The 25,115-nt window shown below is 46.7% G+C and overlaps 1 protein-coding gene and 1 long non-coding RNA gene across 2 annotated transcripts; one reads left to right on the top strand and one right to left on the bottom strand.

Annotated features, from left to right (window-relative positions):
• Positions 1-24,775, top strand: PRPF39 (pre-mRNA processing factor 39). The gene is made up of 14 exons (XM_083431725.1): positions 1-114; positions 4,181-4,548; positions 6,658-6,783; positions 7,444-7,562; positions 9,658-9,825; positions 10,683-10,848; positions 12,494-12,601; positions 16,614-16,778; positions 17,101-17,227; positions 18,867-19,135; positions 20,144-20,328; positions 20,659-20,733; positions 23,695-23,815; positions 24,050-24,775. The coding sequence occupies exons 2-14, from the start codon at positions 4,219-4,221 to the stop codon at positions 24,104-24,106; spliced, it is 2,016 nt and encodes a 671-aa protein (XP_083287851.1). The 5' UTR covers positions 1-114; positions 4,181-4,218; the 3' UTR covers positions 24,107-24,775.
• Positions 7,954-8,489, bottom strand: LOC310673346. Its single transcript, XR_014508968.1, has 2 exons — positions 8,260-8,489; positions 7,954-8,210 (listed from the first exon to the last, which is right to left on the bottom strand). It is a non-coding gene; the product is annotated as an uncharacterized lncRNA (long non-coding RNA).
• Positions 24,776-25,115: the final 340 nt, after the last annotated feature.

The raw sequence follows: 25,115 nt of genomic DNA, 5'->3' as shown, positions 1-25,115 counted from the left end.
TGCGCAGTGCGGCCTTCCCAGCCAGTCCCTCAGCCGGGCGGCCTAGAAGAGGCGGAGGAGGCGGCGGCGAGCGGGCGGGCGGCCGGGCCCATGGCAGAGAGCGCGCTGGGCCAGGTGGGAAAGGCCGCGGAGGGGAAGCGGAGGGTCTCCCGAGGGGGAGGCGCCGCCTGCCTTCCCGTTCCCGCCTCGCGCCGCGGGGGGAGGGGCGCCAATGCTCCCTCAGGAAATATGGGGGGGGGGAGAGGCAGGTGAGCCCCGCCCCTTGGACCACGTGACGCGCCTGCCTGGGGGGGGGGAGAGGCGGACGCCCCCTGAGGGATTTCCAGGGGGGTCCGGAGGAGAGACCAGGGGACCTGGAACCAGGCCTGGGGGGCCTTTACGGCCTTCCTCCTCCTCCTGGTGGCCGAAACGGACCCCCCCCCCAAAAAAAATCCCATTTAAACACCCCCATCAACCTTGCGAGGCGGGATAGGCTCGGCGACTGTCGCCCCCCCCCCCCGCCACCCGAGCCGGGATTCGAACCCAGATCCTGCCCATCGGGCCCTCCCTGCCTCTTATCCCCCTGGGCGAGGCGCCTCGGGCGGCGGGGTTGGAGGCGAAGGAGGGGGGGGGAGAAGTTGGAAACAAGTCTCCAGAGACCACGCTGGGCCGATCAGCTGATTTCCATGTCGTGTAGTAGTAGGTTCCGCGCGTCTCTCTCCCAATCTATGCCAAGGGCTTTCTGGGAGGGAAAGTTCAGTTTGCGTTGAAAAGGTAGAGAATCATTTGATTCTAGCTTCTTTTTGTTTCGCATGTATTTAGTAAACTTTGGAGCAGTCTAAGTCTTCTGCGTTTGAACTTGGCACGTTTTCATCGTTACTGTTGTACTCAACGAAATAGAAAATACAGTGGTACCTCGGGTTACAGACGCTTCAGGTTACAGGTGCTTCAGGTTACAGACCCCACTAACTCAGAAATAGTACCTCGGGTTAAGAACTTTGCTTCAGGATGAGAACAGAAATTGGGCTCCAGTGGCGTGGCAGCAGCAGGAGGCCCCATTAGCTAAAGTGGTGCTTCAGGTTAAGAACAGACCTCCGGAACGAATTCAGTACTTAACCCGAGGTACCACTGTAGAACATAGAAAAATAAAGTGCTGGAAAATGTTCTGCCCCGCATTGCAAGTTTTAATCGATTACTGAAATCCCAAGATGTCTTGGTAGCTGGATATTTTGATAGTCTTTCTCCTGCTTTGGAATAAGCCACATGGGCGTGTGTGAAGATTCACCTCCTTAATTGTTTTTGGGGAAGGCATGTGAGGCTTTGCTTATTTCAATAAGACTTTCTGGTCATTGGCAGCAGTTAGTGCTGTTTATTTAGGGCTGAGGCTTATTGCTGCTATTCTTTGTTTTTTATAGGTGGGTTTAAGTGTGTGGACGTTTTATGCTCTTTGTTTTGAGAGTCGTATTGGACATTTTTAATTTTACATACTCTCACCCTAAGGGCCTAAGGTGTGTCACACCATTACACTAAAATACAACATTAAAAACAAATTACAATTACAAAAGTAGGGTGGGTCCTAAAAACAGAGTAAGCCCGCAATTTACAAGGGGTTACATTCTGGGAAGTGTGCCTAAAGCTAAAATCAGGTTGGGTGCAATGTCAGGTGGGGTTGCCAGAGCTTTTTTCCCCCTGGACACCCACCCCCTTTCTACCCAGTTTTTCAGTTTTAATGATTATTTTGCTAAATGCATAAAGCTGAATGTGCACAGGTTAAATGTGCAAAAGTTGTGTGCTAGAACAGGCACAAGTGTGCAAATGCAGTCCTGGCCACTGCAGAAAGCTGGGCCTGCCGACTTAGGGCTGCATCTAAGAGCACACCCAAATTTGTGTTGTGGTTGAAACTTTAATTTTCTTCATCACTGTCCAATCCCTGGAAAAAAACTGTAATTATATAATTGCTTTTCCTTTTATTCTAAAAGTATTAATTACTTAAGCTATATTTCTCATGTAGAGATGCTGGGAACTGATTTTTACTGTCTCGATTATAGAAGTGTTGTGATTGATGATCATCATCAGCCTTGATTACAGGTTGTTAATTGTTACCGTCTTGCTCATAAAGCAGTACGGAGAATACCCACATCAAGGCCTGACGCTCATTTCTCCTAGCTTGATTAAATTATGTGGGCAAGGCCTTTGGTCTTCCAAAGTTTGGGATTATCACAGAGGTGGTGACGCATGACTCTCAGGGATGGGATGGGGTTTTTGCAACTAGTCTAATTGCACGCTGGGGAAGCCACTTTGCCAAGGTAGGCGCCCCGTTTTGCTTTAAAAGCCATTGTGGTTTTGAAGATTTGGGGTTTAGATGGTTGCAGCTTGTTTGACTGTGCAGGGAACAGGGAGGGCCTCTCTGCCTCTTTGGCATTCCAGTGCGCAGCTCTTGGAACCCTTTTCTGAGGTGAGAGTCCTGAGAGCATCTGGGCTGCCTTGCAAAGGAAGTGTGGGAGATGGGCTGGCTAGAAGCATTTGTGCCTGTTGTTACTTACTTGTGTTCAGGGGGTGGTGGGAGCTCACTCTTTTTGGCTGGCCTTCCAGAGCAGGGAATGTGATTGTTGTGTGCTTTGAAGGATTTATGGGGAAAGTAACAGCTGGGGCAAGCTGTTCCAGGGTGTGTGGATGTGGGCTTTGGTTTGCAGGAAATCCAGGAACTGTGAGCGGGAGGAAAGATGAGTCCCTAAGGGGCTAGTCAGAAACATCAGGAATAATTTTCTGGTAGTAAGAGCTGTTTGACAGTGGAATGGTCTCCCTTGGAAGGTGGTGGACTTGTTTCCGCAGAGGTTTGGACGGCCATCTGTCAGGGATGCTTTAGCTGAGATCCCTGCATTTCACAGGTTGGACAAGATGACCCTCATCTTCCAACTCTACAGTTCTATGAATCTATGATTCTATTTATCTTGTGGGGCTTGAGTTGGATTTTCCGGCTCCTCTACAGCTAGTGGTCTGAGTTTTGTTGTTAGTATTAATAGGATTATTTCAGAGTGTCTCAACCAGTTAATTGGAACATTACATTCAGAGAGGGCACTGAATTGCCATGCCGCTGTCATAGTTAGCACAGCAGAAAGGCTGCAAGTTTCCCAACAAAAGCGTTAACCTTCATTTGGAGGGCTGCCACTTATCTTTGATGGGTGTGTGTATAAAAGAAAGGCCATGTGGCTGATAAAGTCCCAGCTGTTGGAATGAAGGATAGTTAGGCTAGCCAAGAGCTCGGATGATAGTACAGTACTGTAACAGTATTTTATTATTAACAGCATTTAATAATACAGAAGACTTCCATATAGCTATCAGTGATTTTAGGTATTTCTTCAGGATATGAAACAATTCAAATAAATTTACTTTCTAGTAAGTTATGTAGGCTAAGGTTTGGGCTGCACTGGCATTTTCCAGGTTTGTTTATTTTACTGCTAAACTAGGAGAGCTGGGATTTAAGGTATGAGCACCAAACTTTTTTAGAGCTGCTTTGCTAAGAACTGCTGCTTTGTTTCTATCAGGATTGAGTGCACAGAGTTTGGTTAGTTCTCCTTGTCCTCGGATGCTTATATGTGTTTGCTTGCTTGTCAATCTCTTACTGCTCTCTGCCTCCCCCACCTGCCCTCACCTTCAGATTTATCTGAGAAGTGCAGGTACAGCAGGTGGTATTCAACCAAACGTTTTACTCCAAGAAGGCCCATTGAAATTAATGAACCTACCCTAGTCATGTTCCTTAATGTCAGTGGCTCTACACTGAGTAATATCACCCACTGTTTACAAATTTGGGACAGTTCTTAAATTAATTATCTTTAGCCAGTAATTTGGTTTGGGTCCTCAACTTCTGCCTTGGCTTTGGGCTTCCTTTCTTCTGATGCCAGAGGAGAGAGTCTGAAAACTGTTTGCTTCTCACTCAATACTTGACAAACCCATTGACTAGGAGAACCAAGGTGCAGAACTGTAAATCAGTTTTAACTCTGATATCTAGGATTGTATCCCAGTCCAGCCACTGATGCTCAGGGTGTTTTGGTGCAAGTCTCATTCATTCATTCACCCTTGGTTCTTCCACATTTTTATTCCCCTCTATCTGGGCTGGTGAAAATGTATAGTGTCATCTGCCCTTGTTTTGGGAATCTTATCCCCAGCAGATGATGATGACGATGATTTTCCACTTCAACAGGTTATTTTCTAACAGAACAAGAGGAGTGTCTTGTCGCTATGCAGAGTTCAGATCATAAGGACGACAACAGTAACTTGAAAAGCGAGAGCATGGGCAAGGACACTGATGCCAAGAGTGAGCAACCAGCTGACTTCAGCACGGAGATCATGAGTGTGACGGAGATGGAGCAGTCCCCTGACAACTCTCCCGGCGACAACACTCTGGAAGAAACTACCCAGGACAGTGAAATGGCAGACAATGAAGCTGCAAAGACCGGTGACCCTGAACCTTCATTCCCTCCCGAGTTTGAAAAATTCTGGAAGGTGGTTGAAACTAATCCACAAGATTTCACGGGCTGGGTCTATCTCCTGCAGTATGTAGAACAAGAGGTAAGCAAGTGGTTTGTCTTTTTCTCTCCGATGGCCTCTTTCAAATGGGCAGTGCTTCAGTACGTCAGCGCTGATTTTGATATTTCAAGCGTTGCCATAACCCCCAAAGTGTTCCTAGCATGCAATGAAATAAACAAGAATTTAAAGTACAGGATATATTAAAGCATCTGATACAAATAACTGGTCATCATCAGCTGGTTCAAAGGTCTTGCAACATTGTCAGGGAGATACTTGTGTTTTGGGGGTTTTCACAGCAGAGAGAGAAAGTTCAAATAATAGAGACAGTTCCTCTCCCAACAACTGGGAAGGGCTCTCTGCATGCCTAGGCTGCTCTAAAGTAGACATATTAGAAGACTATTTGCAGCAGATTGTAAATTCTTGGACAGCAGTTCTTAAACTTAGTTTTTCTTTGGATCGTTGAATAACAGTTTTGTTCTACAAATCTATATAATTCATATGGTCCAGCCCTTTGAAAAGAATAGTTCTGGTTCTTTAATGCAGGTAGCACTTGGGGTAAATCCTAAATTTGCTAAAGTACTTCTTGAAAGGTTTTGGTTTTTTTTAATCCCAAAGGCTAACTTTGTGAGAGGTACCCCTTTCATTTTGGTGGTTTTCACCTGTTGAAAGCTTTCATAAAAATGTAGGTTTCCCATTGCTGGCCAGGATTTTGAGCATGTTGTGGAAGAGCATTCCAGAGTTGAGGGGTAGTGATTGTGCATGCCTGTCATAGAATCATAGAGTTGGAGGAGACCACAAGGGCCATCGAGTCCAACCCCCTGCCAAGCAGGAAACACCATCAGAGCACTCCTGACATATGGTTGTCAAGCCTCTGCTTAAAGACCTCCAAAGAAGGAGACTCCACCACACTCCTTGGCAGCAAATTCCACTGTCAAACAGCTCTTACTGTCAGGAAGTTCTTCCTAATGTTTAGGTGGAATCTTCTTTCTTGTAGTTTGGATCCATTGCTCCGTGTCCGCTTCTCTGGAGCAGCAGAAAACAACCTTTCTCCCTCCTCTATGTGACATCCTTTTATATATTTCAACATGGCTATCATATCACCCCTTAACCTCCTCTTCTCCAGGCTAAACATGCCCAGCTCCCTTAGCCGTTCCTCATAAGGCATCGTTTCCAGGCCTTTGACCATTTTGGTTGCCCTCCTCTGGACACGTTCCAGTTTGTCAGTGTCCTTCTTGAACTGTGGTGCCCAGAACTGGACACAGTACTCCAGGTGAGGTCTGACCAGAGCAGAATACAGTGGCACTATTACTTCCCTTGATCTAGATGCTATACTCCTATTGATGCAGCCCAGAATTGCATTGGCTTTTTTAGCTGCCGCGTCACACTGTTGGCTCATGTCAAGTTTGTGGTCAACCAAGACTCCTAGATCCTTTTCACATGTACTGCTCTCAAGCCAGGTGTCACCCATCTTGTATTTGTGCCTCTCATTTTTTTTGCCCAAGTGCAATACTTTACATTTCTCCCTGTTAAAATTCATCTTGTTTGTTTTGGCCCAGTTCTCTAATCTGTCAAGGTTGTTTTGAAGTGTGATCCTGTCCTCTGGGGTGTTAGCCACCCCTCCCAGTTTGGTGTCATCTGCAAATTTGATCAGGATGCGCTTGAGTCCATCATCCAAGTCGTTGATAAAGATGTTGAATAAGACCGGGCCCAAGACAGAACCCTGTGGCACCCCACTAGTCACTCTTCTCCAGGATGAAGAGGAACCATTGATGAGCACCCTTTGGGTTCGGTCAGTCAGCCAGTTACAAATCCACTGAGTCTTCGTGCCGTTGTTCCACGGATTCTGCTCATTGATTAAATACTAGAAAGATTCTTGGTTATTTCTTTATAAGATGGTTGTGAAATCCAGAGGAGGTTGTGATTTCTAAGGTCTGCAGGACTTCTGCTTTTCCTTCAGCCTTTTCTTTTGTTGTGCATGGATGAAGAATGTCCAGGCAAGCAGCCCCTGTTGGTTGGCTCTTTTAAAAGAAGTGCTGTTGTTCTGGATTCGGGGAGGCCTCACTTTTGACAGAACCTCCTCCTGATAATGTGTGGAATGACCTATGCAAAGTCTTAAGACCTCTGAAACTGAGCTGTGTGTTTCCCCCCCAGAACCATTTACTAGCTGCCAGAAAAGCCTTCGACAGTTTTTTTGCACACTACCCCTATTGCTACGGCTATTGGAAAAAATATGCAGACCTTGAGAAGCGGCACAGCAACATGAAGCAGTCGGACGAGGTATGTAGGCTGTGGGTTTCAGCTGTTGCTCTTGGGTCCTGTGAGCCAAACGCCAACCAAACCACAGAAAGTAACTCTTTGGCTGCCAGTACCTTCCACTCTTTGTGCAGGGCTTTCTGTTTGCGCTTGTCCCTCCTTGTGGCACTCGGAGCTAATATCTTCTCTCTTTGTTGGCAGGTGCGTTAAACCTCTACTACAGTTTGTCAAGCTTTGCAGTGCAAGCGTCTGCATTACACTGCAGCTTAACAAGTAGGGCAGGGCTTTTCTGTCACTTACGTTATACATTTATTATTATTTCGCAAAATTCGAACACTGTGGTTGGTTTTGCTGGTCACCATTGCTACATCTTATTGCATTTTTGGTCAGACGCTGTCATTGGTGCTCTAGAGGGTCTGTGCCCTATGGTCTGTACCCCAAAGCCTGCCCACACAGCCTGGTCAGATGCAGGGACCGCTGCGCTTTGAAGATCAAGACTCCGCACGTGGAGATCAGAGCATTGCCATGTTCTAGCCAACCTCCACCCAATGGTAATGGTAGATTATTTAAACAAAATTCCAGTACATTAGTATTTCTTAAGGTTCACCGGATAACACAGTGTTGCCTCTCTCTTGCCACCTAAGTAAGGATTCGAAAAATAGCCTTTTGGTGTTCTCTTTGTAGGTATATCGAAGGGGACTCCAGGCAATACCTCTTAGTGTTGATCTCTGGATCCATTACATAAACTTCCTCAAAGAGACGCTGGATCCCAGTGACCCTGAAACTGTTGGGACCATTAGGGGGTAAGTTGTTTGCAAAAACAATCCAATATAAACACCCTGTGGGGTGGAGTTTTGCTTAGAGCTGTGCTCGGTCATATGAAAAACAGCCTTTTCATTTTCCATCTGAGTGGGATCCCTGTTGAACAGAGGGCAGGCACACGGCTTCTGCTATCCAGGCTCCTGGAGTAGACCACTGGGGTGTGAAATTGAAACTTTTTTTTTGCCAAAAGGACTCGTCTGAACTGGTCTTGGGAGACCTGGATGTAGACCTCTGCTGAGCCCGCAGCTCTCAGCTTGCAAGGTCTTTGAGTTAACAGCAATTGGGGAGGAGAAACTTCCTTAAGGGACACATTCTTCTCTGGGTCATATGCCTTGTATGCCTGGAAGCACCCCATGCTCATTAATTCACACATGTTTGGGTTCTTGTTTTGATTATGCATTTTGTGTTTTCATCTTGCATTTGTATGCTGTGAACTGCTCTGAGATCTAGAGATAAAGGGCGGTATACAAACAAACAAACAGTAGTAGTAATTTCTTTCCCACATGCCACATCCCATTCATTCATATTGTCTCTACCTTGCCTTGAGGGGGAAGACTCCCCCCCCCATGCAAATTGAATGCATCAGGACACTCCAGGCATTAGGAGTGGAAGCTGTACCCCTTTGTCCCCTGCTGCTGGGGGGTAGCCCTCCCCACCCTGGCTCCTGTAGTTTGGAACCCTGTGCAGGGGGGTATTCCCATTGGAATGAAAGGGAAGTGGTCGCCCACTCCGCCCCGCATGCAAACTACTGATACGGGGACCTGTTTGGGGCTGCAACCCAAGTGAGTGGGGAAAGGATTAAAGCCTTGTTGTTCCCCATGCCAAAGTCCTGGTCTGGATTAGACCTGCATTGCAGGTGGTTGGACTAGGTGACCCCCCCCCCCCAGGGGCCTATGATTCCACGAAAGAAATACAGATGCCTGCCATTTGCTGCATTTCTGTGCTGGCCGGAGCAGAAGAGAAGCCCTTCCATCTGCATCCAGCGTGGAATCCTCACTGGCCAGATGGAGTCTGCAGGGCAGAGGTTCCCCATCCCTGCCTTAAATTGAGGGAGGGGCCAACAATGATTAAAACGCGTTGTAGGCATGGTTTGTAAATTTTAAAAAATGGTTCACACGGAATATTTTCTGGCACTGCATGGTGATAACCCTGATCGTTTTCTGTGTCATCACAAATGTCATTCTTTTCAACAAGAGGGTGTGGAAGTCGGCTTTTAATACCTTCGCCCAATTTGGTTAATGAGATGTGTTCTGTGTTCACATTTTTCACTAGTTGCTGTTAAAGTCAGTTTGTCAACTGGACAATTCAGTCAAATTGAAATAAACTTTCATGTCACCACATCCTTAGTCTAGCAGTCTTTTTGAGGGTATTGAAGAAAGGGTATTGTTTTCAAAGAGTGAGGGAGCTTTTTGTTAAATTTTACACTGGTTTCTCTTCAGATCTTAAAATTTTTACATTGTCACTGATGGAAGGAAAGGGCTTTTGATATTTTGCATCAGTTCAGGAATTGGGGGTATAGAATATTGCAGAAATGACATCTGAGCCCAAATGGCCTAAGAAATGAACAGTATCAAATTCTATCAGTACAGTCAGATTTAAAAGGCTGATGACGACTCTTTTCAGATAAGCTATGGTTTTGCAAAATGTGAGCAATCCCAGTTTCCCCCTTCGCTTTCTCCTCTTCCAGTTCGGAGCCTGGAAGGTTTGGTTTAGTGTCCCGGGTCCAGTCTCCAGTGCCATCTCCAGGCAGGGCTGGAAACAGCTCTCTGAAACCCTGGAGAGCCCTAGCCTATTCTTGTGAACAGTGCTGGGCTAGATGGACCAGGAGGCGGATTTGGCATAAAGCAGCTTTCATTTATTTAATTAATTTTCATACCATCCTCCATCTGAAGACCACAGGGGGATTCACAGTTATTCATAAGACAGAGAATTTTGGGTGCTATCAATGCCATTTTAAGCAGCCAATCAGTGCATGACTTTTTTATTGAGTGGGAGAAACTCTAGCCATCTGAGCAGGATCTGTGCTCAGGACCAATGAAGTATTTCCACGATGACATAAATTGTCTTACCTCCCAGGACCTACGAACACGCAGTCTTAGCTGCAGGGACAGATTTCCGCTCTGACAAACTCTGGGAAATGTATATAAACTGGGAAAATGAACAGGCTAACCTGAGAGCAGTGACTGCCGTATTTGACCGCATCCTTGGGATTCCCACCCAGCTTTACAGCCATCATTTCCAAAGGTAAGGAGGTTGTTAAGGTTGAGTTAGTGTTACACTTTTGGTTTCTGTAATGTCCTATTATTGCAACACTGAAAGGCCTTGAAATTGTTTTAAACAAATGCATTGTTATTTGCATGTGTGTTTTGGTTGAATTCTAAAGGAGGAAATTGAGACGACGTTACACCTGAGCAATGTAACTGTGAAAAGGTGTAGTGGAGCATCTAATAATTTTCAGCACTTTATACATGGCATTCATTATTAAGAAGAGCACTTATAAATGTTCTGCCAGGCATGTATTCTCTGCTAGGTAGCATAATTTTATCTGTCCCTGAGAAATAGCTTGGCATCTGTAAGAGCAGTTCAGCTACGGAAAGCCCTGGTAATTCCTGATAGGGTGACAAATCTTCTCCTTGGGCACAGACCTTTGCTGTGTCATTGTGTTGTCTGTGAGCTGGTTGATGGATGTCAATTTCTTAAATGTTTCCCAGGGGTTAAATTCCTGAATTTCTGACTAACTGCAAGTGTGAAATAGAGCAGCCGGGGTGGCTTTCTGAGTTATTTGTGGTAATGCAGCTGAGCTTCAGGGCTTCCTTTTGGAAGACGAATAAGCTCCTAACAAGCAACTTAACATCTTACGTTAGTGGGGTTTTTTTGGTAATATGTGATTATAAAGAAGAGCTGCAACGGTCAAGGGCAACCAGATGAAATGAGAAAGGCGTTTCTGGAAAGCAAGGCCAGCTGGTGGCTTATTAAAAAGTAACAAATGCAGTGCTTGCTGCCTGGGTTCTTCCTAGAGCAGTTTCGTTGTGGCAGAGAGCTGTCCAGTTTCATCTTAGAACAGTCCACAAATTCATTCTCATTCTCTCTCTCAACTGTAGGTTCAAAGAGCATGTCCAGAATAACCTGCCCCGGGACCTTCTTACTACTGAACAGTTTATCCAACTGCGCAGAGAACTCGCTTCTTCCAATAGCCATAATGGGGAGGATGCCCCCCCTGGAGATGACCTCCCTTCTGGAACGGAAGATATAACTGACCCTGCTAAGGTAACTCTGCATAGCTTGCCCTGTTTTTTCTCTCGGGGTTAATAACAGCAGTTTTGCATAGGCCTAATTTATTCAGCTGCTCATAAAACGCCTGGATCTTTTGCTGATTAGAGCTCTTTGAAAGCACATTCAGAAGCCGGGCGTGTCTGCATCTGGTGTCATGTTTCCGCATTTGCCAGCTGCCGTCCTTTGCTTTCTGCCTTTAAAGTTATTCCCTGCCTTGTCTCTCACCCATAGCAGCTCTGCATATTCCTGTCCTAGTTTTAGCACATGTGCTTCCGAAGCCTTTCTTCTTGACTCTGGTTAGAGTAGAGCATGAACTGACGCAAGATCTGACCTTTAGCATTTACAGTGGTACCTCGGGTTACATACGCTTCAGGTTACATACGCTACATGTTACAGACTCCGCTAACCCAGAAATAATATCTCGGGTTAAGAACTTTGCTTCAGGATGAGAACAGAAATCGTGTTCCGGCGGTGCGGCGGCAGCTGGAGCCCCATTAGCTAAAGTGGTGCTTCAGGTTAAGAACAGTTTCAGGTTAAAAACGGACCCCCGGAACGAATTAAGTACTTAACCCGAGGTACCACTGTATTTATACAAGTAGTTTGCAGGCAGGGTCTACCAGTTTTTGGCCAGCATTGCTGTTGAGGCAGATTGGTTGTCAACAGCAAACCCCTTCCGCATTTCCCTTTCCTCAGCAAGGAGGGTTCTGTTACGGGTTCCTAAGTACCCCGATGGTGTAGCTACAAGACATGTTGTCTTATGGAAGCTTTTGCCAATTTTACTGAACCTTTTTATGTTGTATACAACCTTTATATACTTTTATGAAAAACACAGATCATAAATACTTTAATAAATAGATAAAGCCCTGCCTTACTCCCAGCTGAGGAGGTGGATGGATTACCCTGCAGCTGTTGGGACGATTCCAGCTCAGCTCTGCAGCTTCAAAGTGAAGGGGAAGGCTGGCTACCTGTCACAGGAAGCAGCACCTCAGGCAGCAGAAATGCTGAATCCTGTTAGCAGTTCCCTTCACCAAAATTTGGAAATGCTAGAGTTCCTTCTTTCAAAAGATGGGGATAAGGAGAGCTGTCACTCCGTGTATTTGAGGCAACAGATCTGTGGCAGGGCCTATGAAGCACAGCGAGCAGCGGAAGTGCCGCACAGGGTGCTCCCTACCCCTTTGTTGTGGGTGTTTAGAAGAAAGAAGGATATATAAGCAGCTGCCAGACCTATAGACCAAGGATCCATCTAGCTCAGTATTACCAAATCTTGACTGGCAAGAACTCTCCCAAGATTCTCAACCAGAGGTCTTCTCCTGTTGCTTTAGGTGGACATAACGAATGTGGTACCTTGAATTTGGAAAACTTGAATTCTACCCTTGAGTTAGGTACTTGTTGTTCTCCTTCGCTGTGGTCAGACTAGAGGTTTGTCCCTAAGAACTGGATTCTGCAGATCCCAGGTGCTGTGCTGGCAATAGAGTCCAAGGACATCACATTTCAAAGTCCCAGCCGGGCAGATTTTCTGGATCCCCTCTTGAGCACTGTGTGTGCTTGCTTCAGAAGGAAACTTTTGAAGCTCACTGCCTCATAAAAGCGTGCCTGTGTCTGGATTTTGTCAAGCCCTTTCCTTTCTGTATTTGTTTAGCTAATCACTGAAATAGAAAACATGCGACACAGAATCATTGAGATTCATCAAGAAATGTTCAATCACAATGAGCATGAAGTCAGCAAGAGGTGGACCTTTGAGGAAGGGGTAAGTTCCTTTGCATAACATGCTTTTGAAATTCAGTGGAGGAGGAGGCGGCAGCAGCAGCCACTTTGGACTTCCATGGAGAAGCTGTTTCTGGCATTTGTGGGTCATGTCCAAAGCAGCTTGTAGTTGAAGCGCACAAACTTGACTTTTGAGCCACCACCTGGTTCCACAGACTTCATCCACAAGACTTGCTAAGCGTCAGTCCTACAGCTCTTCTTATGCTTGCTAAGTCATTTGTACAGTGAAATAATGGCTTGCCTAAAGAAAAATGTTTTTAGCAAGCACCGAAAAGAGTACAGTGAAGGTGCCTGCCTGATGCCAATAGGCAAGGAGTTCCTAAGTGTAGGTGCTGCCACACTCAGAGATTGACTTCTTACGTATTATATGGCACCTGTTAACAGTGCTAGTTCTGCAGATGGAAGCAGTCAAGTGGGCATATATAAGGCAAAGTGGTCTTGCAAGTAAGCTGATCTCAAGCTGCCAAGATAAAGGTTGCACCTTGAACCTGAACCTGTAGCAGATTGATAATTGGTGCAGATCTGTGAGCCAGAGGTATTACATACTCAGAGTGACAATTTTACACAGAGGTGCCATTGCATCAGCATTTTTTGTGGTTGCCTTACGGGAACTTTCCCTGTTTCCCTGTCTGCTGCTTGTAGGCAGGCCCCCTCAGTGATGAAAGAAGAGTTGTTTAATCCCTCAGATAGCGCATGCCCGACAAACTTGAGATTGCAGCCTTATCTCTTGCTTGCATTTGGAATTTCATGCACATCCTTTGCTTTCTTGCCCTCAGGATTGCTATATGTGTGTGATGTGTAGTATGTATTGTTGGAGGCATTTCATTTAGCAGTTTAAACCGTCTGGAATATCAAAGGTGCCAAGTTCAGGAGCTTTACATTGGCCCAAGATTATTTCTTCACTGCAAGGGCCTATAACAGTGTTCTCATCTGGTCTCCAGTTGGCTTAGTTTGCATAAAGAGAAAACGAACTGTCTCCTCCTATGACAAATAACTGCAAAGTGCTATTGTGAGTAAATGCACAACCTCTTGACTGCTGGGTGGGGTAGGTCATCAGTATTGCTAGGCAGGAGCCCTGACTTGAAAGCAGCAGAATGTAGTGACTCCCTGCCTGGAGGGTCAGCCACCAGGAGCCCAGGGCAGCACTAGCCGCCTGCCTTGGCAAAGGGCTTCCTACCCTTAAGATGACTTCAAGCGGAGTTAAGGTTATCATAACATTCTGCCTAGAGCTTGTCTGTGGTGGCAGCTTTTGGAGCTCCACCTTGGAGGAAGAGGTGAGTGAAATGGGATGTGTTGCAATCCGTCAAGGCCACCCAACTTGGGCAGGTCCTAAAGCAAATTCATACTCTGTAGATAAAGATAATCCTGAGTAACTCGGGTGTGGCTCCACATCCCTTTGTATTCCACTCAGCTTCTGCTGCGGTCAGCAGACTTTAATTAACAACTTTGCATTCGACTGGGAGTATTTTGAATATTAGATACACATTTAATGGGCCAAAGTTCAAGCTTTCTGTTGAATCCAAATGGCAGAGGGATGTACCTGTATTGTATAGCTTTTTCATCCTTAATACACTTAAAAAATAAAAATCCAGATGGATTGCTGTGTTAGTATATTGCCACAAAAACAGCACAGAGTCTTCTTGCATCTTGAATTGCGGTTCCAGATGTTCAGTTGAGCTTTCTAATCCTACCCTTCCCCAATGGCGTTCAGGGCAGGCCAGGCAGCCTCTCCTAGCAAGTTAGACTAAGGCAGAGGTGGAGATGTTGTTGATCTCTGGCTCGTATCAGCCCCAGCCAGCATGGCCTCTGTTGTCTCGTGGTTTCAGTTTTCTAATGGCACTTGTATACACCTTCATGGCTGAGCAGGGTTTGCAACTGGGGTCCCCTATTTTGAGGTTCAACACAATGCATTTTTGGAGTCTGCGCTACACTTCACTGATTGCTTATTTAATTTAAAATGTGTGGACTGCTTTTCTAGAAAGTGCAAATCAGAGTGCAAAAAGACCAATGAAAATCATTGAAGTCAAATTTCCTGTTAACATAATTCATATATTTTCATTTCAACAATAAACACAAGGCATCAAATGGCTGCTATAACTAAAGCATAGTAGTAGTTTGTGATTACAGCCATACCTTGTGTTGCATTAGGTTCATGTTGCAAATGCGGCAAACCCAGAAGTGTATACTTCCGGGTTTTGCCGTGCACAGAAGTGGCGCTCTAGTTACTGACTTTTTGGGGTGCAAATGGCACCCCAGAACGGATTGAGTCCGTAACTAGAGGTACCAGTTGTATATAGATCCTTTATACTCTCTGGGAGCGATACCTGAAATCTTGGGGCATACAGTCCTCATGCCTCTTGGACTACAGAATTATCTGCTTGGAGGCAAGCCAAGCACCTGTGAAATTAATTGATTTCTGTATAAATGTAAGGATTCATAAGTGAGGTCACTTGCTTGATGTCTTGAGTACCCCAGCTTTTCTGGAAGCAGGGGCTGGTGGTTGCTGGGCAGAGCACTTTCCCCCTGTGAGATACAATTCCAGCCACTGTGTCCCAAGACAGACAGATGCCAACAACTAACCAAAGCTCTCTCTCCTTGAAGCCGTAACACCAATAGCAAATTCCTTTACGGGCTGTGCTGTTGCTTCAGATGTAAAAATTTGCCACAAAATACAAATTAACAGTTGTGACCATATATGAAGAATAGGCAGTTTTCCTATTGCGTTCCCCCTTGCAAGCAGCTCAAAGGGGCCAGAGTTCAGTCCAGCGTTAGGCAGGCATGCTTAAGCCAGGCTTTGCTGGGATAATGAGGGCAGATAGCTGGCAACATGTGGCACTGTTGTGAAAAGATCTGCACTGGCTGCCCATCTGCTGCCAAGCCGTGTTCAGGGCCCTTGTATTAATTTACAAAGCCTTGAGCAACTTCGGTCCAGGGCACCTGAGGGGTTGCCTGAATCCTTATATCTCATCTCAGTCACCAAGATGATATTTAGTGGTGCTGCTGATTATCCCCCAAGTTGGAGAAGGCTCCAGTGTTATTGGCCCGGTCTTGAGGAATGCTCTTCCAGCAGAGATTCAGCCAGTGGTTTTTGTATTAATTTTGAAATGTTCATTGAAAACTTTCCTACATCCCCACCTAATGTGGATAGTTAAAGAAAAAAATAATTTCTGCTAGTTAGCCAGTGATCTGTGATTTTTGTTTTTTCTAGTTTTGTAATGCTCTGATACTTATATTTTTAATGAAATTGCAGCATTCTTATAAATGTTATGAGACGTGTGGGACTTCTTACCAACACAACTGCTTCTGTTGTCTCCTTTGATGCTGCTTCTGCTCAGGGTGTTTGCCTGTCCATAGGCTTCAAAGAATGTGGGGTGTAGGAGAGATGAGATCCGATCTCTGTTGGATACTCTTAATTGGCTTAATAGCATCTCAAGATTTCAGAGACAAGTGGTTTTTTAGGTGTGGCCATTAAAGAAGCAAAAAATTATAAAGTGGGATAGATCTCTAGATACCCGCGTTCTGAGAGCTGCGCATTCCTATTGGACCCAAGAGTCCTGTGCCTGATCTTTGTTAGGTCTTTCTGTATAGGGAACTTGCTAGCTTGGTCAGCTGTTCTTGAAACTACATTTCAGGGGGTATAGGGCTGATCACACATTAAACCATGTATAAATTAATGTGTGGAAGGAGCAACAGTATTATTCCGGAGGTCTGTCCACGACTTGTGGAGGGTCTTCAAACTTGTGATTGTCTCCAAGCTGGGTGCATGGAGGCCTTGTTCACAGATTTGGAAAAATGTAGGGGGAATAATGCGATCCACCTCTCTCCTACGCATTCACTTGTATATGGATGTGTTGATTCTGAGCAGGCCTTCGCTTAGATAGCAGCAGGTTCCGGTTTCTCACGTGCTTGGCGGGATTAAGTGGCAGATGAAAGTTGTTTTGTCGCCATTGTAAAACTGGTTTACTTTCCGTTCCCTTGGTTCTCCTCCATTGCAGATAAAACGACCTTATTTTCACGTTAAACCTCTGGAGAAAACTCAGCTGAAGAACTGGAAGGAGTACTTGGACTTTGAGATTGAAAACGGGACTCATGAGCGAGTGGTGGTCCTCTTTGAGCGCTGTGTGATCTCCTGTGCCCTCTATGAGGAGTTTTGGATCAAGGTACGGGGCGTGTCTCCCACGCACAGCTCTCTGCCTTTGCAAACATTGATGATCAGTGACTAACCTTCTGTACTCTTGTTTGAATGTTGTTCATGTATAACTATATCTGTTGCATTAGGAGATGGTCTGCTTGCAACCAGATTTGACAGCTGCATATGCCAACTTCGTTGCCTCTCTTCGTCCCTCCTTACAGAAACTAGTCTAATGGTTCAATAAAGGTGCTGAATGGGTTTAAACACAAGAATTTTATAGTTCTCTCAAGTATTTAGCAGCCCAGAGTAAGCTGTGAATTGTTCAGTCTCTGCTCTGTCTTCAAATGCAGTATGCCAAGTATATGGAGAACCACAGCATCGAAGGAGTGAGGCACGTCTACAGCCGGGCCTGCACGATACACCTCTCAAAGAAGCCGATGGTGCACTTGCTCTGGGCAGCCTTTGAAGAACAGCAAGGTGAGTGAGGAGCCGGGTCTCCTAGAGGAAGGAATGGGTAGCAGGGGCATCCTGCAGCCAAACAAAACGGCAGGCTCTTGGAGGCTCACCGCTCAGTCAGTCATTTTCTCTACAAACTGAAATGCCGCCTTGTAAGCCACTCCATGAAGAAGACCATAACAAGAATAAAAGCAAATGAGGATACATGCAGTTTTTATCCTTGCCACAGGATAAGAGTAAATGTAAATGGTCGTAGACCATATGGAGATACACATCTCCATATCCCAGTATTTTGATCATTTGGCAACCCAGGAAAGGTTGCTCATCTGTGGATGAAACAGCCACTGCAAATTCTGGAGAAGTGAATGAGGCCCTATAAACATTGATAGTAGGGCACATCTTGAAGGTTCAGGTCTTCTGCTTAGGACCGTGATTGGCATCTCAGTGATGAGACCTGACTGAAAGACCAGTGCTGTACAGAGGATTCAAGGAGGTGCTTAATGCCATATACCCGCTGTAACACTGTTGACCCCTCCTCTCCTAGTAGCAGCACTTTTTAGGGTCTCTTTCCAGTATCCCTATGGGGATTACATGCCTGCAAAATAGGAACACTTGCCGTTTCCCTCTAACCTCGCCTTGCAGTCTGTGCTAACGTTGCTGCTTCTCTGAATTGGTTGCAGAGCCTGGTTAGAAGAATAGATTATGCAGATGGTAAAATTTAGCAAGGTTTGTGACTCTAGTAGCTGGTAGTAAAATGTAGATCAGGGTGTATTTAAGTGTCTGTATCTTCTTTGAAGATGAGGATCTTTTCCAGGACATTGCAGAATCTGTGCATGGAATCTGCTGGGTGTGTGCATACAGACACTTGCCACCCATGACGACTGTAATCAGCCCTCCTTGCAGGGAGACTCCTGTTTTTATCTATCTACTCTCAACCTCCGCACATATGAGAGCACACCCTGCTCCTCTCCACGAGAGTGCCAGAGGGCTTGGCAAGAGGCGGAGGAATGTCTCCTGCTGCTTGGAAGCGACTTCCGCTATTCCCGCCTTGAAACTGCACCACAAAGGAGACTCTTGAGGAGGGCGCTGTGTGTGCTGCTGGACAACTTAAGGGCTGATTTATGAACACCTGTGCATTGATTCTCTTAGTTTGTTCCAGTTTCTCTGTTTGGTGTGAAGGAGATATTCATACATAGGGGTTACATACGCTTCAGGTTACATATGCTTCAGGTTACAGACTCCGCTAACCCAGAAATAGTACCCTGGATTAAGAACTTTGCTTCAGGATAAGAACAGGTGCAGCGGGAGGCCCCATAAGTAAAGTGGTGCTTCAGGTTAAGAACAGTTTCAGGTTAAGAACGGACCTCCAGAACGAATTAAGTACTTAACCCGAGGTACCACTGTAGTGGGTTGTTGCTTCCTACTTCTCAGGAAGGCGGGAATCAAGTGACCTGAACAAAGTCTGGTGCTTGAAGCCCCCAGCTCCCTTTCATGCCCATCTGAAACTTAACTCAGCTAGAGTTAAGTGGGGGGGGGGGGGGTAAAGCAAAAACTGATATTTGGGTACCTGACAGGGAGTTGTGCAGGAGGACCCCAAGGGGCTGTTGGCCGATTCCAGCCAGGTGCCATTCCACACCCACACGTTTCCCCTTGCTTTCAGGGAATATCAATGAAGCCCGAAGAATTCTGAAGACCTTTGAGGAGAACGTTTCAGGCCTGGCCATGATCCGCCTGCGGAGAGTGAGCTTGGAGCGGAGGCATGGGAACATGGAGGAGGCTGAGCACCTGCTCCAGGAAGCTGTGAAGAACGCCAAGTCCAGCTACGAAGCCTCCTTCTTCGCGGTCAAGCTCGCTCGGCACCTTTTCAAAATCCAGAAGAACCTCCCCAAAGCCAGGAAAGTGATTCTGGACGCCATCGACAGAGACAGGGTAGGCAGCTCTCGGAGGAGGGTTAACTGGACCCCTGCCTTGCCACCTCTGCCAAGGGGCTCCCGTGCCTGGCAACAGTGATGACGACTCTTGACTCTGCAATGCGTGTTGCTGCAACTTGGAGACACCAGTCCCTCTAAACTGATGTTGCCAGGCTCCCTTCCCTACACACCCCACCCCAAACTCCAGGCTTCCCACCAGAGCAGAGCTAGCTTAGCATGGCAGTGGCTCAGGTGCCAGATCCTGGGGCTGCAATGTGGCCAGGGGTGCAGCTCTCTCACTTTCGCCAGTTCCTGGGCCATAGATGTAGATGCATTTACAGAAGAATCAATAGAGACATTTAAATGGGAAAGGAGCCCCATATCTCACGGCAGAAGACCCTTCTCAGTACTGGCTTAAGGCGGGGGGGGGGCACTCCACAAAGTTCTGCGCATTACAAATATGCATATTTATGTTAGATTCCATAATAAACACATAGAGGTGCACTCACTAAAATTCATTTTTTTCAAGGCATTCAGATCTGGTGCATGTCTCTAGGCAAGCAAAAGTTTTTCCTCCTCAGGAAGGCACCAGCCCCTTCCTAACCTCCTGCAAGACTTTTGTGCCTTGATTGGGCCAGGAGGTGGAGGGATAATTCTGGCGGTCTAAGATGCACCTTGATGATACCGTAAATGAGCACCTTGATGATACTAGTGCTCATGGGATTCTTGGTTTGCTGTGCGTATGCTTACTTAGAGGATCTCGTGCATGGCTAAATTGAGCCATCTAATTTTTGGAAGTGTAGTTGCAAATTAGTCCCGGCCTGAAAACATTTCTGAAAGAGGTAGTTCTGAGAGGAAGCTTGCTCCCCCTGCACCCAAGCAGAGGCTCCACCGCTGACATACCATTCAGACATTCTCTCCTGTAATTTCAATATATTTAACTACCTCGTCATTGCGGTTGTAATAATTTGTGTACTACTCTTGAATATTGCCACCTGAATGTTTGTGTTTAATTTATTTTGCCTAGGATAACCCCAAACTGTATCTCAACTTGCTGGAAATAGAGTACAACGGAGACCTAAAACAAAATGAAGAGAACATCATTGCGTGTTTTGACAAAGCGATCAGTGGCACATTGGCTATAAAAATGAGGATTATATTTTCTCAGCGAAAGGTGGAATTCCTTGAAGATTTTGGTCTGGATGTGAACAAGTGAGGTTTTACATGTGCTTAACCCAGCCTTAGGGGAACTGGACAGCATCTGAGCCCATTTTAATGCCTATTAATGGCATGTACGTTGCAGACAAAATTCAGGAGGGTTGATGAGAGGCCATTCTTTGTAGAAAACTGCTAAAGGTTGCAGAAATTCTGGCCCTGGGAGTAAGTGGGGTTCTCTCTTCACTGGTGCCAACTTCAGTAGAGGATTTAAACTAGTGTGATCCAGTTCACAAACTTTCAAAATGGAAATGTTTGCGCATCCTGCACTGACGAGCAGAAAGGCCTAACCTGCAGCCTGTTTTTTCTCCCCTCTCCTCTTTGCAGGCTTATGGATGCCTATGAAGAGCATCAATCCCTTCTGAAGGAGCAAGAGTCTTTGAAAAGGAAAGCAGAAAATGGGTATGGACTGTCTTGTTTAGCAGAGAGCAGGGATGGCGTTAAGGCTTGACTGCAAAAGTGTATCAGGGCTACCTATTCCAAATCATACATTTTGGTTCACCCAATATGACCATGCTTCTTGGGGGGGGGGGGGGGGAGATAGAGACGCAGGCAGGCAGGCCAGGGTGGAAGCTCTGTTCCCAGATGTGCTAAAGAGCTTTTCTGAAAAAGCTGCCTCTGCATGGAGGTGGGCAGTGCCTCAGGATTACCAACTCCGTGAGAATTACGACAAAGTTTGGCTAATACCTTAGCACATCTGAAGTTGAGGATTTATTTTATTTTTTTGCATGCCCCTTGACAGTTGTGAATGATCTGATGCGCCACTCATGAAAATGCACCCCATGTTTAAACGCAAGCACTCGAGAGCTTTTTACTCTTTTCCCATGAAGCATTAGGAGCAGCATTCAAGTATCGGCTCGGGTTCTTCAAACTTTGGAAACTTCCAAGGCTGTTCTTCATATTAAGGGGTGGCCAGGCAACTGGCTTCTTGTTGTGCTGAAGATAGATGAGGAGCAGGTGGCTTTAAGTTGAACAGCCCCCCCTCCCTGGGTTGATAGGAGTGAATAGCGCCCATGGCTTGAATGCCTTGTCAAATGTGTAGCAGGGTTTCTTTGCTTTCTGACAAATGACATTTAATTATTTGGATGTCAAGTCTTTGTTTAAAAAACTCGCAAGGTAGCACACAACAGTAAAAAGACATCTCCCCCCCCCAAAAAAAACCCCCACATAAATTAATATAATCAGCTCATCAGAATCAGAAAAAAAAAACTCCGAACAATAAAAGGAGATAAGGCCTGAGCAAATAAAAAGGTATTTGCCTGGCATTGGGAAGACACCAGATTTGGCGCCAGGTGAGCCTTGCTGGGGTTGAGGGTCTTCCTTGTCGGGTGTCGCAGCCAGAAAGTCCCCCTCACTGATCACCTCCTGCCTAATTTCAAAAGGTTTGGGGTGGGGACTGTGGAGGAGGGCTTAGATGCTGGGGAAACCCAGCCAGATGGGTGGGGTATAAATAATAAATTATTGCTGCTGCTATTATTATTATTATTTTATTTTGGAAAAGGCAGTCCTTTTAGAACTGAGGAATAAGATATAATGCTTTTGTAAACAGCTTAAGAGGTTTTCTTACAGTCAAGTGCTATATAGGTAAAGGTTATATATAGGTTAAATAAAGGAAATACCGTATTTTTCGCACCATAGGGCGCACCGGACCATAGGGCGCACCCAGTTTTTAGGGGGGGAAATCAAGAAAAAAAATATTCCCCCCCCCCCTCCAGCACCAAAGAGCAGCGTACAGGCTGCGCACAACCTCTCCCTGCCGGAGGGGTTGCGCGCGGCTATGGAGGAAGCCAAGGCAGAGAGCAGGATGGATCCCGCTCGGTGTTTTGGCTTCCTCTTTAGCCCAGCGCAACCTCTCCTTGCCAGGAGACGCTGCGCAGGGCTAAAGAATCCATAGCCCCGTGCAGCCTCTCCTTGCCGGAGGGGTTGCGCGCAGCTATGGAGGAAGCCAAGGCTGTTTTGCCTTCCCATTTAGCCCCGCGCAGCTTCTCCCTCCCGGGAGAGGCTGCGTGGGGCTAAAGAATCCATAGCCCCGTGCAGCCTCTGCTTGCCGGAGGGGGTGCGCGCAGCTATGGAGGAAGCCAAGGCAGAGAGCGGGATGGCTTCCCCTTTAGCCCCGTGCAGCCTCTCCTTGCCTGGAGACGCTGCGCAGGGCTTTCCTGGCTTTACTGGGAGGTGGGGGGATTCCCTCACCTCTCCCAAAAGCCCGCAGAAGCCACGCAACCCCCTTAAAGAGATCGTGGCTTCTCCTGGCTTTCCTGGGAAGTGGGGGAATTCCCCCACCTCCCGCAAAACCGGCAGAAGCCGTGAGCACTTTAAAAGGGCTGCACGGCTTCTCTTGGCTTTCCTGGGAGGTGGGGGAATTCCCCCACCTCCCGCAAAACCGGCAGAAGCCGAGCGCACTTTAAAAGGGCTGCACGGCTTCTCTTGGCTTTCCTGGGAGGTGGGGGAATTCCCTCACCTCTCGCAAAAGCCCGCTTTAGCCCCGCACGCGCTCTCCCGGCTGGAGAGGTGACGCGCGCCTATAGAGGCTCATGCTATAGGCGCGCGTCACCTCTCCAGCCGGGAGAGGGTCGCGGGGGGCTGCTTTAGCCCCGCGCGCGCTCTCCCTGCTGGAGAGGTGACGCGCGGCTATAGAGACTCCTGCTATAGGCGCGCGTCACCTCTCCAGCCAGGAGAGGGTCGCGGGGGGCTGCTTTAGCCCCCCGCGCGCTCTCCCTGCTGGAGAGGTGACGCGCGGCTATAGAGACTCCCGCTATAGGCGCGCGTCACCTCTCCAGCCAGGAGAGGGTCGCGGGGGGCTGCTTTAGCCCCGCGCGCGCTCTCCCTGCTGGAGAGGTGACGCGCGGCTATAGAGACTCCTGCTATAGGCGCGCGTCACCTCTCCAGCCAGGAGAGGGTCGCGGGACTATAGCGTCTTCGCTCCATAGGACGCACACACATTTCCCCTTCATTTTTGAAGGGGAAAAAGTGCGTCCTATAGAGCGAAAAATACGGTATTTCAGAGCAGAGAGGCAAGTGCAGTATCTCAAAGGGAGAGGCCTGGATCCCTTCCTGAAGTGGGGGTCAGGGGAACAGAGATGTTTTGTTCTCTTCCCCCCCCCCAGGCAGGTGAGTTGTCCTGCCCTTACAAAGTGGGCCACCATTGGTCGTTCCCTATAGGATGGGGAGGGGAGGTGACAGACAGGGAGTTGGGGGGTGTGAGAAGCCCCCCTCTCCACCAGCTCCTTACCATGCTGGGATATTAGACAGTGGTGTTAAGATTCAAGGCAAAGCAGACCCAGCCAGTCGAGGACTTGCTAGCTATTCCATCTCTGGGCCATCTGCTCTGTCGAGTAACAGCAGCGCATTTGTCGCCTCTTGCAGCTGTGAAGAGCCAGACGAGAAGCGGGCGCAGGGTGACGAGGCAGCTCTGGCATCTGGGCAGATGGCGGACGGAGACATGCAAGCGAACCAGGCTGCCTACAATTACAACGCTTGGTACCAGGTGAGCAGCGGATACGGGGGAAGTTTTCGGGCTCCTCTTTGCCACGCAACCCTTCCCACACTCAAGCTCTGCCATGACAGAGATTCAGGCTTTAAAAATGCCAAGGGCCTCTGCACCTGCACAATATTGCAGTGGTGGAGCTGTTTAGCTCTTGGCCGTTTTCAGAGTTTTGCGCAAGTGTGGAATGCACAAAAAGTTTGCTAACCCACCTCCCCCTTTTGCTTCCTCCTCTAGTACAACTACCCAAATGCATGGAATTACGGACAATACTATCAGACCTCTTCCACCTGAGCAGAAGAACAATTTGAGTAGAAATGGGGTGTGAAAGTGTTTTTGGTTTTTTATTTTATTTATATATATATTTATATATATATATAAATAAAAAAGGGGGATGTGAACAGAGTCACACAATCCTTTTGTGTTTTCTGCATGTGCGGTGAACTGATGTCCACAGGGTTCTTGTGACAAATTCTTGTATTAATTGGTATCTTGCTGTATACATAGTTTTATCAGGATTTCGGCTTTCCTGTTACAAAAAATTCCAAGAAATTGCAATAACATCTATTGAATGCTGGCTAAAGTCGGCTCTCGGCAATGATCTGAAGGCGGCTAGAACAGGTTTGCGCCACTCCAGGAAATGGTGCTCTATGTGAGTTTCCTGCTCCTGTCCCTCGATAAGTTTCAAATCTACACCCTCATCCAGGTCTGTTTTGGCTTTGAGTTTACAGTTGCAGCATCCAAAAAAGAGAGATTTTAAAATATATATATATATATATATATATATGGGTGGGTGGGACTACATAATGTGGAAGGGCATCTTTTGGATTTAAAGAAGTGACAAATGAAGTGTGTTGCTAGAACCATGCTGTGTTTGGGGTGGGTTTTGTATTGAATTTTCATGTATAAGTTTAGAAAGGTTTGTTTAAAATGTCCTTTTTTTAATAAAATTGTGCAAATTGAGCTACTTCTCGTTTCTCTTTTGGTCCTGAACAGTATCACAGTTGTCAAATACACTACCTAGTAACACTTCAGAGGCTCGAAAGCTTCTACAGGGCAAGAATATGTTTTTCTCACGAGAAAGCTACAGTCTACACTAGTAATACACTAGTAATTCCAATTAGCAGCTAGTGCTAATTAGGCTCTTGTCCCCTCCGTCAACCTGATTTTCAGAAGTTTCCCCTGCCCCATAGCAGAAAAAGTGGCTGCCTGGAATAGTCTCTAACTGTAGGGGCCGCCTCAAAATATGTGAGAGGAGGACCTCTTCAAAGGTTATGACAACTGCACCATTTTTGAATGTGCA

This window comes from Podarcis tiliguerta, assembly GCF_965153285.1.
Source record: "Podarcis tiliguerta genome assembly, chromosome: 1".
NCBI lineage: Eukaryota > Metazoa > Chordata > Lepidosauria > Squamata > Lacertidae > Podarcis > Podarcis tiliguerta.
This window is presented reverse-complemented; position numbering and strand designations above follow the sequence as displayed.

Coding starts and splice junctions, on each gene's coding strand:
- PRPF39 (XM_083431725.1), top strand. CDS start 4,219: ATGCAGAGTTCAGATCATAAGGACGACAACAGTAACTTGAAAAGCGAG. Junction 6,784..7,443: donor ACATGAAGCAGTCGGACGAG/GTATGTAGGCTG, acceptor TTCTCTTTGTAG/GTATATCGAAGGGGACTCCA. Junction 19,136..20,143: donor ACGCCATCGACAGAGACAGG/GTAGGCAGCTCT, acceptor TATTTTGCCTAG/GATAACCCCAAACTGTATCT.